Here is a 12,590-nt window from a genome sequence, read left to right on the forward strand (position 1 = left end):
ACGTGTTAACACTTTGGATGGAAGACCGGGAATGATGAGCTATAAATACAAGCCAGTGAATTCTGGCACAAACACACCTCTCATCTCATAGTAGGAGTTTTGTGTGTGTGTGTGTGTGTGTGTGTGTGTGTGTGTGTGCTGTGGGGATATATTTAACCTGACTCTTGGGTCACAATGAAACTATGTTTGAATGAAGACTGATTGACGAGCCTCATCTGTTGCCAACAGGTATTTTTAATAGCCCACGGCTAAAGTGCTTATACAGAGAGCTAAACAAGATGATTCTCATCAATGAACTTTACCTGACTTATTAACAGCCACTTATTAAAACAGGGAATAACGACTCCAGTGATTACTGCAAACAACAAATTAAGGACTGAGGATTTTGCTGTGTTGCTGGGAGCTCCAGTCCCATGTAAACATAAAAAAATATGCTCCTCTGAACATAAATTAAAGAAAATCCAGGCACCTTCTCAAGTACATCACTGGAACCAGTTTCATTTCAACACAAATGCAAGAACGACAGTGACTTTTTAGCTGTTGAGGAGGGTGACAGGATGCAGCTGGAAGAGAACGCCTCTGGTCTTGTCTTTGCGAGGCTCGACAATATCCATCTTCAGAGCAGGATCCACCTGCATGTTCAATAAACCAAAACTTTAAAATACACGTTGCTAAAATGTGCTCACAAAACAGCCACTGGCAGGGCTACAGACATCGATTGTAGAAAAGAAATGGATGTGGTCTAGGGTCTGAAAAGTGAAGTCAATGCACAAGTGCCTTAAACATGCATTCTTTCTAATGGCCAGCAGGGGGCGACTCCATTGGTCTCAAAAAGAAGTTTGATTGTATACAACCATATGAGACTGTGGCCCTACTTCTCAGTTGATTAATTACCTCAGTAAACATTTTCCTAATAAATTTATGTTCTCAATCGCTAATTACAAGTCTTCTCCAGTACAGCATGATGTTAAATTTATAAATTATTTTCCCATTATGAGTAAAATAGACAATAAAGCAGGGTATGCTTCAGGGCGTGGCTACCTCCTGATCGACAAGTTGCTACCACTGCAACCTGCAATGCTGGGGAAGCAGCATTGAAAGCATAGGTTTGCAAACCCCTAATTAATTACTTAATGCTGGAAAAGGTTGAAATATAGCAAAGTTACTCTAGGCAGAAATCTAGTTTAGGTAACAAAAGCTACTTAGCTTACCCACATGCTAAATTCAAGGCTTCAAAATGGTTGTCCACAAATCAATGGGTGACATCATACTGACTACATCCACTTCTTTTATACAGTCTATGGCTAATTATCACATAAAATGTTTTAAATAGGAACTCTTTCATGTCCCATACCTGATTCCATTTCCCAGGTTTCTGGTAGTACACTTCAGTGTTAGCTTCCCTTGGCGGCGTCTTGGTGAACAGCCTGAATTACAGATATAAACACATATCGGTAACTGCACACAAACATCGACTGAACTTTAAACTAATTACTGATTTCCGTGGGTGTATGTAAGTCACCTTGTGAGGCGGTCCCGGCAGTCCTCCTGCAGGGTGCCGATCCTGTCGGGCCCCAGATGCATGGTGCCACAGGGCCCCTCACACACCAGACGGTTTATAGCCACTCGCAAGGCATTTATCTGAAGATGAAACAATACAATTGAACTGAAAACAATGAAATAAATAACAATAAATAAATAAACATGAAGTAAAATTTAAATCTATTAAAACAAATAATTTATAAAAATAATAAATAATAAACATAGCAGTATGTGGATGCTACATGTGGAAGGGGGGAGGAAATGGTGGTGGGGCGAAATGTTCTACAGTGTACTTCAATGACAGAAATGAAAGCATTTTACAACTATGGTGAATTAAATTCAACAGAAAAATCCTCAACAAGGCATTTGAATGGCAAAATTAGTGTTTCTGTCAAAGGAGTCTGGCAGCTGGCGTAGGGTGGCAGAAACTGACACCATAATACTCTTATCAAAGCCACCAGACTCCATTGACAGAAAGAGTCATTTTACTCCACAGAACACTACAAGTTTCTGGTCTTTCCGCTGCTCCTCAATCAGGTAGCTAGTTTGAGTTACTGTGCGAGTTTGGGAACCGACCTAACAATGCCGTTTCTCGTTTGCCTGTCAAAACTGGGAGCGCAAGATCTATAACACACGATTCTCAATAAAGGCTTAGTCATGAAGGATGCTTGGAAGCTACCTCCCTGCTGCTCGCCCTGCACCTGCTCCAGGCCCAGCCGGTGCCTGTGCAGTGCTGCCACAAAAGGAGAGAAGGGAAGAGACTCATCAAAAGAGCCAAGGACTAATTATTCTGCGCAGCATGGATGGGAATGAAATACAGTTTAATGTATGTGAATACATTTCTTGCCTTTACCCTGATGGTGTGAATAAGTCACTGGTGGCTTTTTAGAAATAAAGTTGCTCAGCGGGTCTGAAAAGTTGTTAAATTTAATATGAAAGTCACCAAGTTGGCAGCACTGTTTGGGTGGAGGGGCTGAGCACACCCGCTGGGAACGGGGTGCATTTGATTTACAAAATAAAAGACAAAATGGGATCAACTTTGGTAGACCCATCATGTGGCACAAAATCATTTTATCCTGTTTATCTTGTTTTGAAAATTGAGGGAGGTAAAATCTGATTAACTGCCCTGCTCTATGCTACATTATACAATACTGCTATTAAATTAGTGGTATATGATAGATACAAGGCCCAGTGCTGTCAGTCATTTGCATCCCAGTGATAATATTACCAGGTACAAGATCTTGGGTTTCATACTGCTATGAGACTACAGTTTTTTTTTTAGGTAAGTAAGACACTAAGAATTATAAAACAGAGAAATCTTATTGAGATTCCATGAAGAAAATTCAACAAAGCAGTTGACAAAATATTGCTCTATATCAGTAATACTTTGGATAAACACATTTTAACTCCCATGTATTTCAGGGACTACCGGTGCTTTTCAGGGAAACAAAGTGCTGGGACCCGGCTGTGCTTTTTTGTCACAGAGAAAGGAGGTAAAAAAGCTGAAAAAAGGTAGGGTGACACAGTATGAATCACCCGTCAAACACCAACATTCAGCTACAGAGAGACAAAGGATCTGCCAAAAACCAAACTGTATTCCTGCCTACTTCATCACCACAGTCAGTCACACCACAGCTGTCTCCCTGGTGACAGCCATTACCTCAGTGATGTCTTCAACATCAAATTTGACATCGAAGGAGAGTTCGATGTCACGCTCAGGTAGGATGCCCTCCTGTGTTTGACTGTTCCAGCCCAGGCCACAGAGGGCGCCAGTGTAGCAGGTCCTCTCTTCATCAGTGCTTCAAAACATGGGAGGAAAACATATCAACACAGGCTTTTGTATTATGCTGCCTTTAAGGTGTGCAGTGATAAGTCTGTGTCTCTGACTCACCGTAGCTCCATGATGGGGGTGAAGAGCATGGTTACAAGTGCTGGCAGTCCAGAGATGTCCGGCATGATGGAGGTATCTCTCAGTAGAATACGTGTCCCTGCAACACAACTGCACATTTAAACCTGCAATGATTGATTTAAACACTAGCAGAAGAAAGAACAAGTTGAAAACATACAACCCCTAACATATAACAGCTTTACAAATTTGGCTTGACAAATGTATCAGACTCAGAGCAACAGTTTTGTCTCTGGTAGTCTAGTGTGTGCTGAAAACATTTGTCTGCTACTGTAAATGAGGTGAATAAGAGTGGAGCTAAGAGAGACAAAAAACCTGCATAGGTCAGTGTTAATTTTGTTAACAAAAACTATGACGAAAAATGTCCGTCATCAACCTTTTCTTCCATGACTAAGATGAGACTTTGATCCAGAAAAAAGAAAACCTTTGATAGTAAAAACTATGACGAAATGTATGTTTTGTTTTACCAGTCGAAACTAAAATGTTTGCGGTGCGCTATCTGACATAGTATCCCAAATTGTGCTTCTAGTCTGTCAAAATATAAGCAATGCCAGTGGTTGAGAAACATGTACAGATTCCCAGAATCCCAGTCATACAGGTGATGATGTCCCAGCCTGAGATCCCGGTTAATGAAAAAACAACCAAAGAATAGCTCTCTGGGCACACTTTATAATTCGACAGGCCGTAAACCCAATGCTCTGTGGTAACGGGAGACAGAGAGACAACCTTTGGCTACAACTTAGGTGGGAAGAATCTAATCAACCTGAACAGACACTTGAGGGTCCACCACCCTGCTATTTATGCCTCGGTAAGTTAGCTAACTGTAAGGTTAAATGTTAAGTCCTAATGTTTAAATATGAGGCTAACTGAAATATAGAGACTTTTCGTCAACTAAAACTGGCCTAAAAAGTTTGAAGTTGTCGTTGACTAACATAAAAATGACTAGGCTATGTTCACATTACTGGATGTTATGCTCAACTCTGATTATTTCCCCATCCAATATTTCTGCCTAGACTGTGAACGTTCATGTTTGAAGTGACCCATATCTGACAGTCAGATGACAATTCCTCATAGGTTTAGGAGGCGACTGCCCACTGTCCCGGAGGGCCTCTTCTCTGACGGCACTCTCCCAACAAAAAGACATGGCTAATTGTTATGCAGAACAACATCATTGGACCTTTCTTTGTTTTCGGGACACTGGGTTGTTATTTTTCATACTATTGAGGCTTCCAGTTTATGAGTCATCGTCACAATGGTATGAGGGTGAAAAGACGAAGGAAAACAAAAGCCATAGCTATCGCTGGTAGTTCTGCTGAAAAAACACAAACAGTGGGTGCAGGAGGAGTCAGGAGGAGTCAGGAGTGGTGGGGCTGTGATGGGGAGGTTTTCACAAAGAACAGCTTCTCCAAAACTTTAGGATGTCCGGGGCTACATCCCAGTATGTCTGTCGGCGCCTCAGGGCAACACGGTCATGGCATGTAGGCATGCTGTCAAGCTGAAAGCTTCTGGCAGTCGGGCTGGGGAATAGGGCAGCCTACCACAGCAGCCTTTTATAGTTTCAATGGACCACTCTGACACTGTATGGCGAGCGATCTGCTCCTGCGCATTTTAGTATGACGTTAAAAACCATGGATGTACTGGGAAAAACACATGAATTTCAATATGACCATTCTCACAGTAGATGAATGATCCGTGATCAGATATACAACAGATTTAGGACCATATATGGAAGTAGCCTGGATCTGATGGGAAAAAAAATGTGCTTGTAATGTGAATGTAGCCTAAAATGTTACTCCAACTAATACAGGCTTCTTAAGGGCCAATGATAAAATTTCCATGACCATTTACAATGTACAACACAAACAAAATGGTAAAGAGTCCCCTGGCATGGAGCAGTACAGCTCAAGAATGGGGGAGTGACAGCCAAAAGTTTGGTTAGCACGTTGGTTAATTTGTTTAGGGAAAAAAGAGATTGATCGGAACTTTCGAACGACTTGACATCACTTTCACAGCAGATAAAATGAAATTTAAGTGCACACTGGCATTCTGAGTGATGTGCCCAAGGCTGCCCATGTCAATTACTCTATCTTGAAAATTGGGCACAGATTAAAAGCATCAGTGAGGCATCTATATAAAAACTTTGGGATCAACGCATATTAGAGCTACGTTATCTCACCAGCTACATAAAAAAATTTAATGTAATGAGGGATGAGGGATGGCAGAGATGGTTAATAGAGTGTGTGTTTGTTGGTTCAAGCATCTCCTGTCACATTACATATAGGCATTTTATCCACTGTTAATATAAAAGTATTGATTAGTGGAGCTCTGAGCTGTTAATTCCTGCTCATGAGTTTGTATTGGAGAGCAGAAGAGAAGCTTTATCTGGTACCTGTGGAGTTGACTGACACAGTCCCAGCCACCAGCATCCTCTGATGTTTGTAGTGAGGGTTTTCATTCAGGGCCAAGGAGTTGATGCTCCTCCTCTCTATACACACCGTCCTGCAGGAGGACACACTTGTAAGCAATAACTTGGGGGATTTATAACGGGCACATTTAACTGGGTACGTGTATACGTAAATGCTTACTTGTAGAAGGTCTTCTGGCTCAAGCTGTGGAACTTTATCCTATAAGGACTGTTTGGTCCATGCAGCCGAGCCTGTGGTGTTAGAAGAAAGGCTGCAGTCAGACACAACACATGACGTATTCGCGCACTAGTTGTTGTTGACAGTCACCCTGTCGTCATTGTTCTGCTTGTCAGACAGAATGGGTGTGCCTCTGAATGAACACCAACACATGAACTGAGCCACCGAAATGGCTCCATCTTCTGGACAAACAGGGCAACAGACAGAGGCGATGCCGTCATCCCTCTCAGCATCTCAGACACTCAAAGTCTGTGTCCTATTTTAAATCCCTCCTCGAAACCCACTTTAATCCTAAGGCTTTCTCTTAATAAACTGCAATTATTTAACTGTTTTGAATCCTGATTACTTTTTTCTTTAGATCTGTGAAGCAACTGTAAAAAATAAATAAATAAATAAATTTAAGACTGTAGTATAAATATGCTTGTATTCTGTGAGCTGCAGTTTATCTTACCTTTGTCCTGGAATAGGGCTGGGAGCTTTTGGAAAAGTGGCCCAGCAGGCTGTCGATGAGCTCCTTTTCCTCTTTCTTACGATCTGTCCAGGAGCTGCTGGCAGCGTTGGGGACATATGTACCTTTTTCCATGTCCTGGTACAGGGACATCAGTGCCTCATGGTTTTGCTGCAAGAGCACACATATAAAATACATCTAGACTGAAAAGGGCACACAGCATTCATATTAATTTTCCACCATCTGTTCTAGCATGGCAGAGCTATTTCTATTATTAAAAAATCAATTAAGTTTTGTCTCAACACATCAGGGTTTCCTGTGGTGCTTTACAGACAGGTTGAGCCCAAAAACCCCAACCAACTAAATGATTTATGCTTTTACTTTGATTGAGACCAAAGCAATGTTGCTCACAGCGTCCAACGACAACATCTGCTGGACAATTTAAAAAAAAAAAAAAAAAATCAGTCCTGCAAGCACAAAGGGGAACATTTGGATGTGTAACTCTATGATAGGGCTGCCCCCGACTCAGAATTTTCCTTGTCGACCAATAGTCATCATTTAGGGCCATTAGTCGAGTAGTCACCTGCATGGTTACAATATTAACTTAATTATTAAATTATATATTTTGGGCGGGGCAACACAATGGTTTGAGTTGAAGGTGTGAGAAAGAATAGTATCAGTAACATTGGTAACACTATGCTACATTACAGAGAAATACAAAACCGTACTAATGAACATTCATTAATATAGGCCTATATTTTATCATTCTCGGAAGCCATCGGCTGTATTCGGCATCTGACTTCCGGCAGATGACAATACAGCCTCTTGGGGCAGACCCCCGATTTTTTGGCATTCCGGTTTGATTTGGGCAGAGGAGGCGAATTTCAATTTCCGACTTCCATTTATATATAAGTAAATATGCTGAACCATTGTGATGGATTCAGAGTTTGCAGTGACGCCAATTATGTTCCACCTCGTTAGTTCACCGCACCGACCGTTCAACCTGGCAACAACTGCAACCAGCTCAAACGTGATTGGTCAATATCACGCGGACTACAAACAGCCTACAACCGGAAACCAGGGCTCTTCTGCACTTCTTCTGGAGGCAAGATCTCCGGGGTTTGCCTACAGACTGGCACCATACAGGAGCGAGCAGGAGCAGAGATAACTGCCTGTTGTCGTGAGCCTGTTATTCAGGGAGATGAAGACCTCCTTCTCAGGTGGAAATGTGATTGAGCCAGGTGTTTTCCTCTGATGTCGAGGGCTGCCTGAAAGTACCTGTGCGTTTGTGCCACGAGCTCTCCATCAGTCTCCATCAGAGCGCATATTCAGCACCGCGGCCAAAGTTGTCAATCCACTACGTGCCCTGCTCCAGTTGGAAAAAGTAAACATGCTGAAGAGCTGTGCTTTTAATGTATTTGATTTATGTTGATAGGTTCTAAAAATAAACCATCGGACAGTAGTCGCTGCGGTCGGATACGCTGTATAGCACACATTATCATTGCTGCCGTTGTTATTTATTGATACTTTTTTGGAAGTGGACTCTAGCCCACAGACAGTGTTATTTCATTCTGTTTGGTTGACTGCTGCATTTGCACTTTTTTTTTTTTTTTTTTTTTTTTTTTTAATATTTATTAATAAAAGTTGTTAATGTTGTACATGTTTTGTTGTTATTTTTTCAGTATTCTTAGGCCTATGTAATGTTTGTTATTATGTTTCTGAACGGTATAGGCACAAGCCGACATTTTGGCGACTCCTTCTGAGCCCTTTAAAGTGATTTTTAATTAGTCACGGTAATACCATATACCCCGGAAAAATGTGTGGAAGGTTTAATGGTAACAAAATTTGGATACCGCCCAACTCTAGTACTTGATGACCTCATAATGGTACTTGATGACTTCAGAATGATACTTGATGACCTCGGAATGGTACTTGATGACCTCGGAATGGTACCTGATGACTTCAGAATGGTACTTGATGACCTCGGAATGGTACTTGATGACCTCAGAATGCAGAATGGTACTTGATGACCTCAGAATGGTACATGGTGACCTCGGAATGGTACTTGATGACCTCGGAGTGGTGACCTCAGAATGGTACTTGACGACTTCAGAATGGTACTTGATGACTTCAGAATGGTACTTGATGACCTCGGAATGGTACTTGATGACTTCGGAATGGTACTTGATGACCTCAGAATGGTACATGGTGACTTCGGAATGGTACTTGATGACCTCGGAATGGTACTTGATGACTTCGGAATGGTACTTGATGACCTCGGAATGGTACTTGATGACCTCGGAATGGTACTTGATGACATCAGAATGATACTTGATGACATCAGAATGGTACTTGATGACCTCAGAATGGTACTTGATGACCTCAGAATGGTACTTGATGACCTCAGAATGCAGAATGGTACTTGATGACCTCAGAATGGTACACGGTGACCTCGGAATGGTACTTGATGACCTCGGAGTGGTACATGGTGACTTCAGAATGGTACATGGTGACCTCAGAATGGTACATGGTGACCTCAGAATGGTACTTGATGACCTCAGAATGGTACTTGACGACTTCAGAATGGTACTTGATGACCTCGGAATGGTACATGATGACTTCGGAATGGTACTTGATGACTTCAGAATGGTACATGGTGACCTCAGAATGGTACATGGTGACTTCAGAATGGTACTTGATGACCTCAGAATGGTACTTGATGACTTCAGAACGGTACTTGATGACCTCAGAATGGTACTTGATGACTTTTGATTGGTACTTGATGACTTCAGAATGGTACTTGATGACTTCAGAATGGTACTTCATGACCTCAGAATGGTACTTGATGACTTCGGAATGGTACTTCATGACCTCAGAATGGTACTTGATGACTTCGGAATGGTACTTGATGACCTCAGAGTGGTACTTGATGACCTCAGAATAGTACTTGATGACCTCAGAATGGTACTTGATGACTTCGGAATGGTACTTGATGACCTCAGAGTGGTACTTGATGACCTCAGAGTGGTACTTGATGACCTCAGAATAGTACTTGATGATCTCAGAATGGTATTGATGACATGTTTTGTTGTTATTTTTTCAGTATTCTTAGGCCTATGTAATGTTTGTTATTATGTTTCTGAACGGTATAGGCACAAGCTGACATTTTGACGACTCCCTCTGAGCCCTTTAAAGTGATTTTTAATTAGTCACGGTAATACCATATACCCCGGGAAAATGTGGGGAAGGTTTAACGGTAACAAAATTTGGATACCACCCAAGTCTATATACAGACTCTACATTCAATGAATGTAGAGTCTGTATATAGACTAATATTTTATCTACAAGTGCACGTCACACACTGACCTGCTACCTGTTAATGACGCTGTCGGCAAAGCAGTAATGATTGTGTTAAGTGGCTAATGGGCATGTAGCTACTTACATGTTTCAGATGATACGTCATGTTTGTAGTTGACCAATGAAGATGAGTTCACATATCACCTTGGGTTCGTCCTTCACCTTCTCAAAATGATCCCACACTTTGGATTTCCTGCTCGACATGTTATTAACTAGCCTGTGGAATAACCGCAGGTACCAGCCCTGGAAATTAGGGGCCGTACAGTACACATGCTGCATCTTTAACCGTCTGGAAATCCAAGGTTGGGCGCTTGGCAATACTCTTGTGCCTTTTCTGTGCCAGCTTTCAAGAGCGCGGCGGCAGGTTGCATCTGCAGTTGCTAAGCAACCTTAACAAGCATCGATAGCCTATTTACCTGAAATCCTGAATGCAGAGCAGATTTTCTTCCAGCCGCTGTTTATAGGTGGGTACGCCTATCATCTGTATTTATTACGGAAGAAGGGAAATATATGTCGGCTGTGATTGGTTTGTAACATGACTCCTGTCTGATTGCTGAGCGAGGCCTCTTCCTGTGTCTGTCCTTTACAGTTAATTCCCACACGGTCCAGTCATATAGGTTTTGACCTTTCTGGTCAACTATAAGGGGGCAGCCCTTTTGTATGAGCAGAGTAGTGTTAGGGCCGGGACACATGCTGTGTCTCAAAATATGCTGCATGTGCATGGGCCCAATGAGCAAACACAATACATAATTTGCCATAGGCCGGAAAATCTATGGCCTCTAGTTTCACAGACCGGGCGAGGCGGAGGCGCAGTGCACCTGTGCTGATGTTTTGGTCCAGGAGGTCCAAGCTCGCAGTGTCCGAATATATGGAACTGCGAGCAGACCTCAACGGGCTGATGACGCAAAGGTAGCTTGGGAGGAGGTCACCACAATTGTAAATCAATGTTGCCTTTCTCTCGTGCACGTGCGCTCTCTCTTTCTCTCTCGCAGTCTCACTGTTTCTTTTCTTTTGACTTTTCTAAGATGACAGATGCTGAATATATACTCCCTATCTGATGCTGTGGCTGTTTGTGGTTGGCTGAGAGGGATGTGAACTCATTAGTTTGCAGCTGTGTTAATCAAATCAGGTTGGGTTTTCATTACGAGTGCCAAACTGTGCCAATCCCCTTTGATCTGACATCAGATGTGACGGGACAGTCGATACAGAGATACATTTATGTGCTAATTGCAGATAGTTGCATTGAATAGTGGTTTTTGTGGGTATTTATTGCATCATTAATGTGCCTGACATTCTGGAAACCTGCCTGTGCGGTTTTGGTGACGTGTGTGCACTGTCCACTAGTCAGCTAAACTTCCACTACAACCGTCTGCTCTCCGCCTGCGCTGACAGTAGACCTGGTTTCAGCTGGCGAGCTTTTAGCGCACCTTCAACAAAGCCTTTTGGCACGAAACTGTCACTGCGCCAAGCTGGATCTGTCGACACCTCCCCCTGCTGCGCCGCCACACCCATCTCAGCGCACCTCGGTCTGCCAAACTACCAAACTGAGCGCGCCTCGGGTTGCGCTGCTCGAAACTAGCTCTGCGCGGGGTTCGCCACCCTGCACCGCGCAGGGAAACTAGAGGCCTATATGTTAAACATACAAAGCATTTTCACTGACAGTGATTGAGTGGAATATACCGCAGGTCTGGTTTAGGGAGTTTGGGTGTTTATTGATCATGAAAAGGAGTCCACTCTAACTGGCAGAAACAGCCAAAGCTCACTCTCTGAAGAGAGAACCACCAACTTTTATCGAGCGCCTTTCAAGCCGACAGGAGCATGTCACTGATACTATAAGGACATATTTAGGTGAGGTATTGCTTTGATTAGGGCATGTTATGACTGATTGATTTATTTCTGTATTTCACGCTGCCAAACCCATTTCATTAGAGCTCAACTGTTGTGTCACCTTGGAATCAAAGCTCTCTTCGGCCTTTACAGCATGTTCTTCTTCAACTAAGATGTCTACCACGCTGGTGTTTTTGGTCTCTTCGCTGATGAGCAGTTGCACACGCATGACGCCATGGAGGATGGAGTACAGGGACACAATGTGTGAATGGCCCTTCACCAGTGTGATGAACCGGTTGCGGGCTCGGCTGCTCCACTGGTTCCCCAAAATGATGGACTGGGCCGAAGGACGCATTCCAGCAACTTGGAACTCCTGAGCCTGAGATCACGAGCAGAGTGTTTTTGTGTCACCATTTGAACAGTGGAAGTTATACGTTGTTTTAACTCATTTTATTGCTACTGTACCTGGAATGGGTGAGACAGGAGGTCAGAAGGGAGCTCCCTGAGGCTGCTGCAGGAAACAACTGCTGTGTTGCCAAAGTCCAAGAAAAATACCTGCGGGACAACAACATAGTCTTTGCTCTAGTGCACAAAGTAACAGCACATCACATACTCCTTTGTTAACACTGTTAGTGGTCGACACTTTGACTCTGACAATACAAACTATATGTACAGTGGTGTGAAAAAGTGTTTGCCCCCTTCCTGATTTCTTACTTTTTTGCATGTTTTCCACACTTAAATGTTTCAGATCATCAAACAAATTTAAACACTAGTCAAAGATAACACAAGTAAACACAAAATGCAGTTTTTAAATGAAGGGTTTTATTAATGAGGAAGAAAAAAATCCAAAGTTACATGGCCCTGTGTG

The 12,590-nt window shown here is 42.7% G+C and overlaps 1 protein-coding gene across 1 annotated transcript in view; it reads right to left on the reverse strand.

Moving 5' to 3' along the window:
• Positions 1-45: 45 nt before the first annotated feature.
• tdrd9 (tudor domain containing 9) overlaps positions 46-12,590 on the reverse strand; it is a 32,725-nt gene continuing 20,180 nt past the window's right edge. The window contains exons 26-35 of the mRNA XM_050061568.1: positions 12,188-12,277; positions 11,844-12,101; positions 6,542-6,709; positions 6,034-6,104; positions 5,838-5,947; positions 3,434-3,530; positions 3,203-3,341; positions 1,523-1,641; positions 1,355-1,427; positions 46-632 (exon numbers count right to left, since the gene is read on the reverse strand). Coding sequence (XP_049917525.1) covers positions 534-632; positions 1,355-1,427; positions 1,523-1,641; positions 3,203-3,341; positions 3,434-3,530; positions 5,838-5,947; positions 6,034-6,104; positions 6,542-6,709; positions 11,844-12,101; positions 12,188-12,277 — 1,224 coding nt within the window. The 3' untranslated portion in view covers positions 46-533. The remainder of the gene's footprint in view (positions 633-1,354; positions 1,428-1,522; positions 1,642-3,202; positions 3,342-3,433; positions 3,531-5,837; positions 5,948-6,033; positions 6,105-6,541; positions 6,710-11,843; positions 12,102-12,187; positions 12,278-12,590) is intronic.

Source organism: Epinephelus moara, chromosome 14, assembly GCF_006386435.1.
Source record: "Epinephelus moara isolate mb chromosome 14, YSFRI_EMoa_1.0, whole genome shotgun sequence".
In the NCBI taxonomy this organism is placed as follows: Eukaryota; Metazoa; Chordata; class Actinopteri; order Perciformes; family Serranidae; genus Epinephelus; species Epinephelus moara.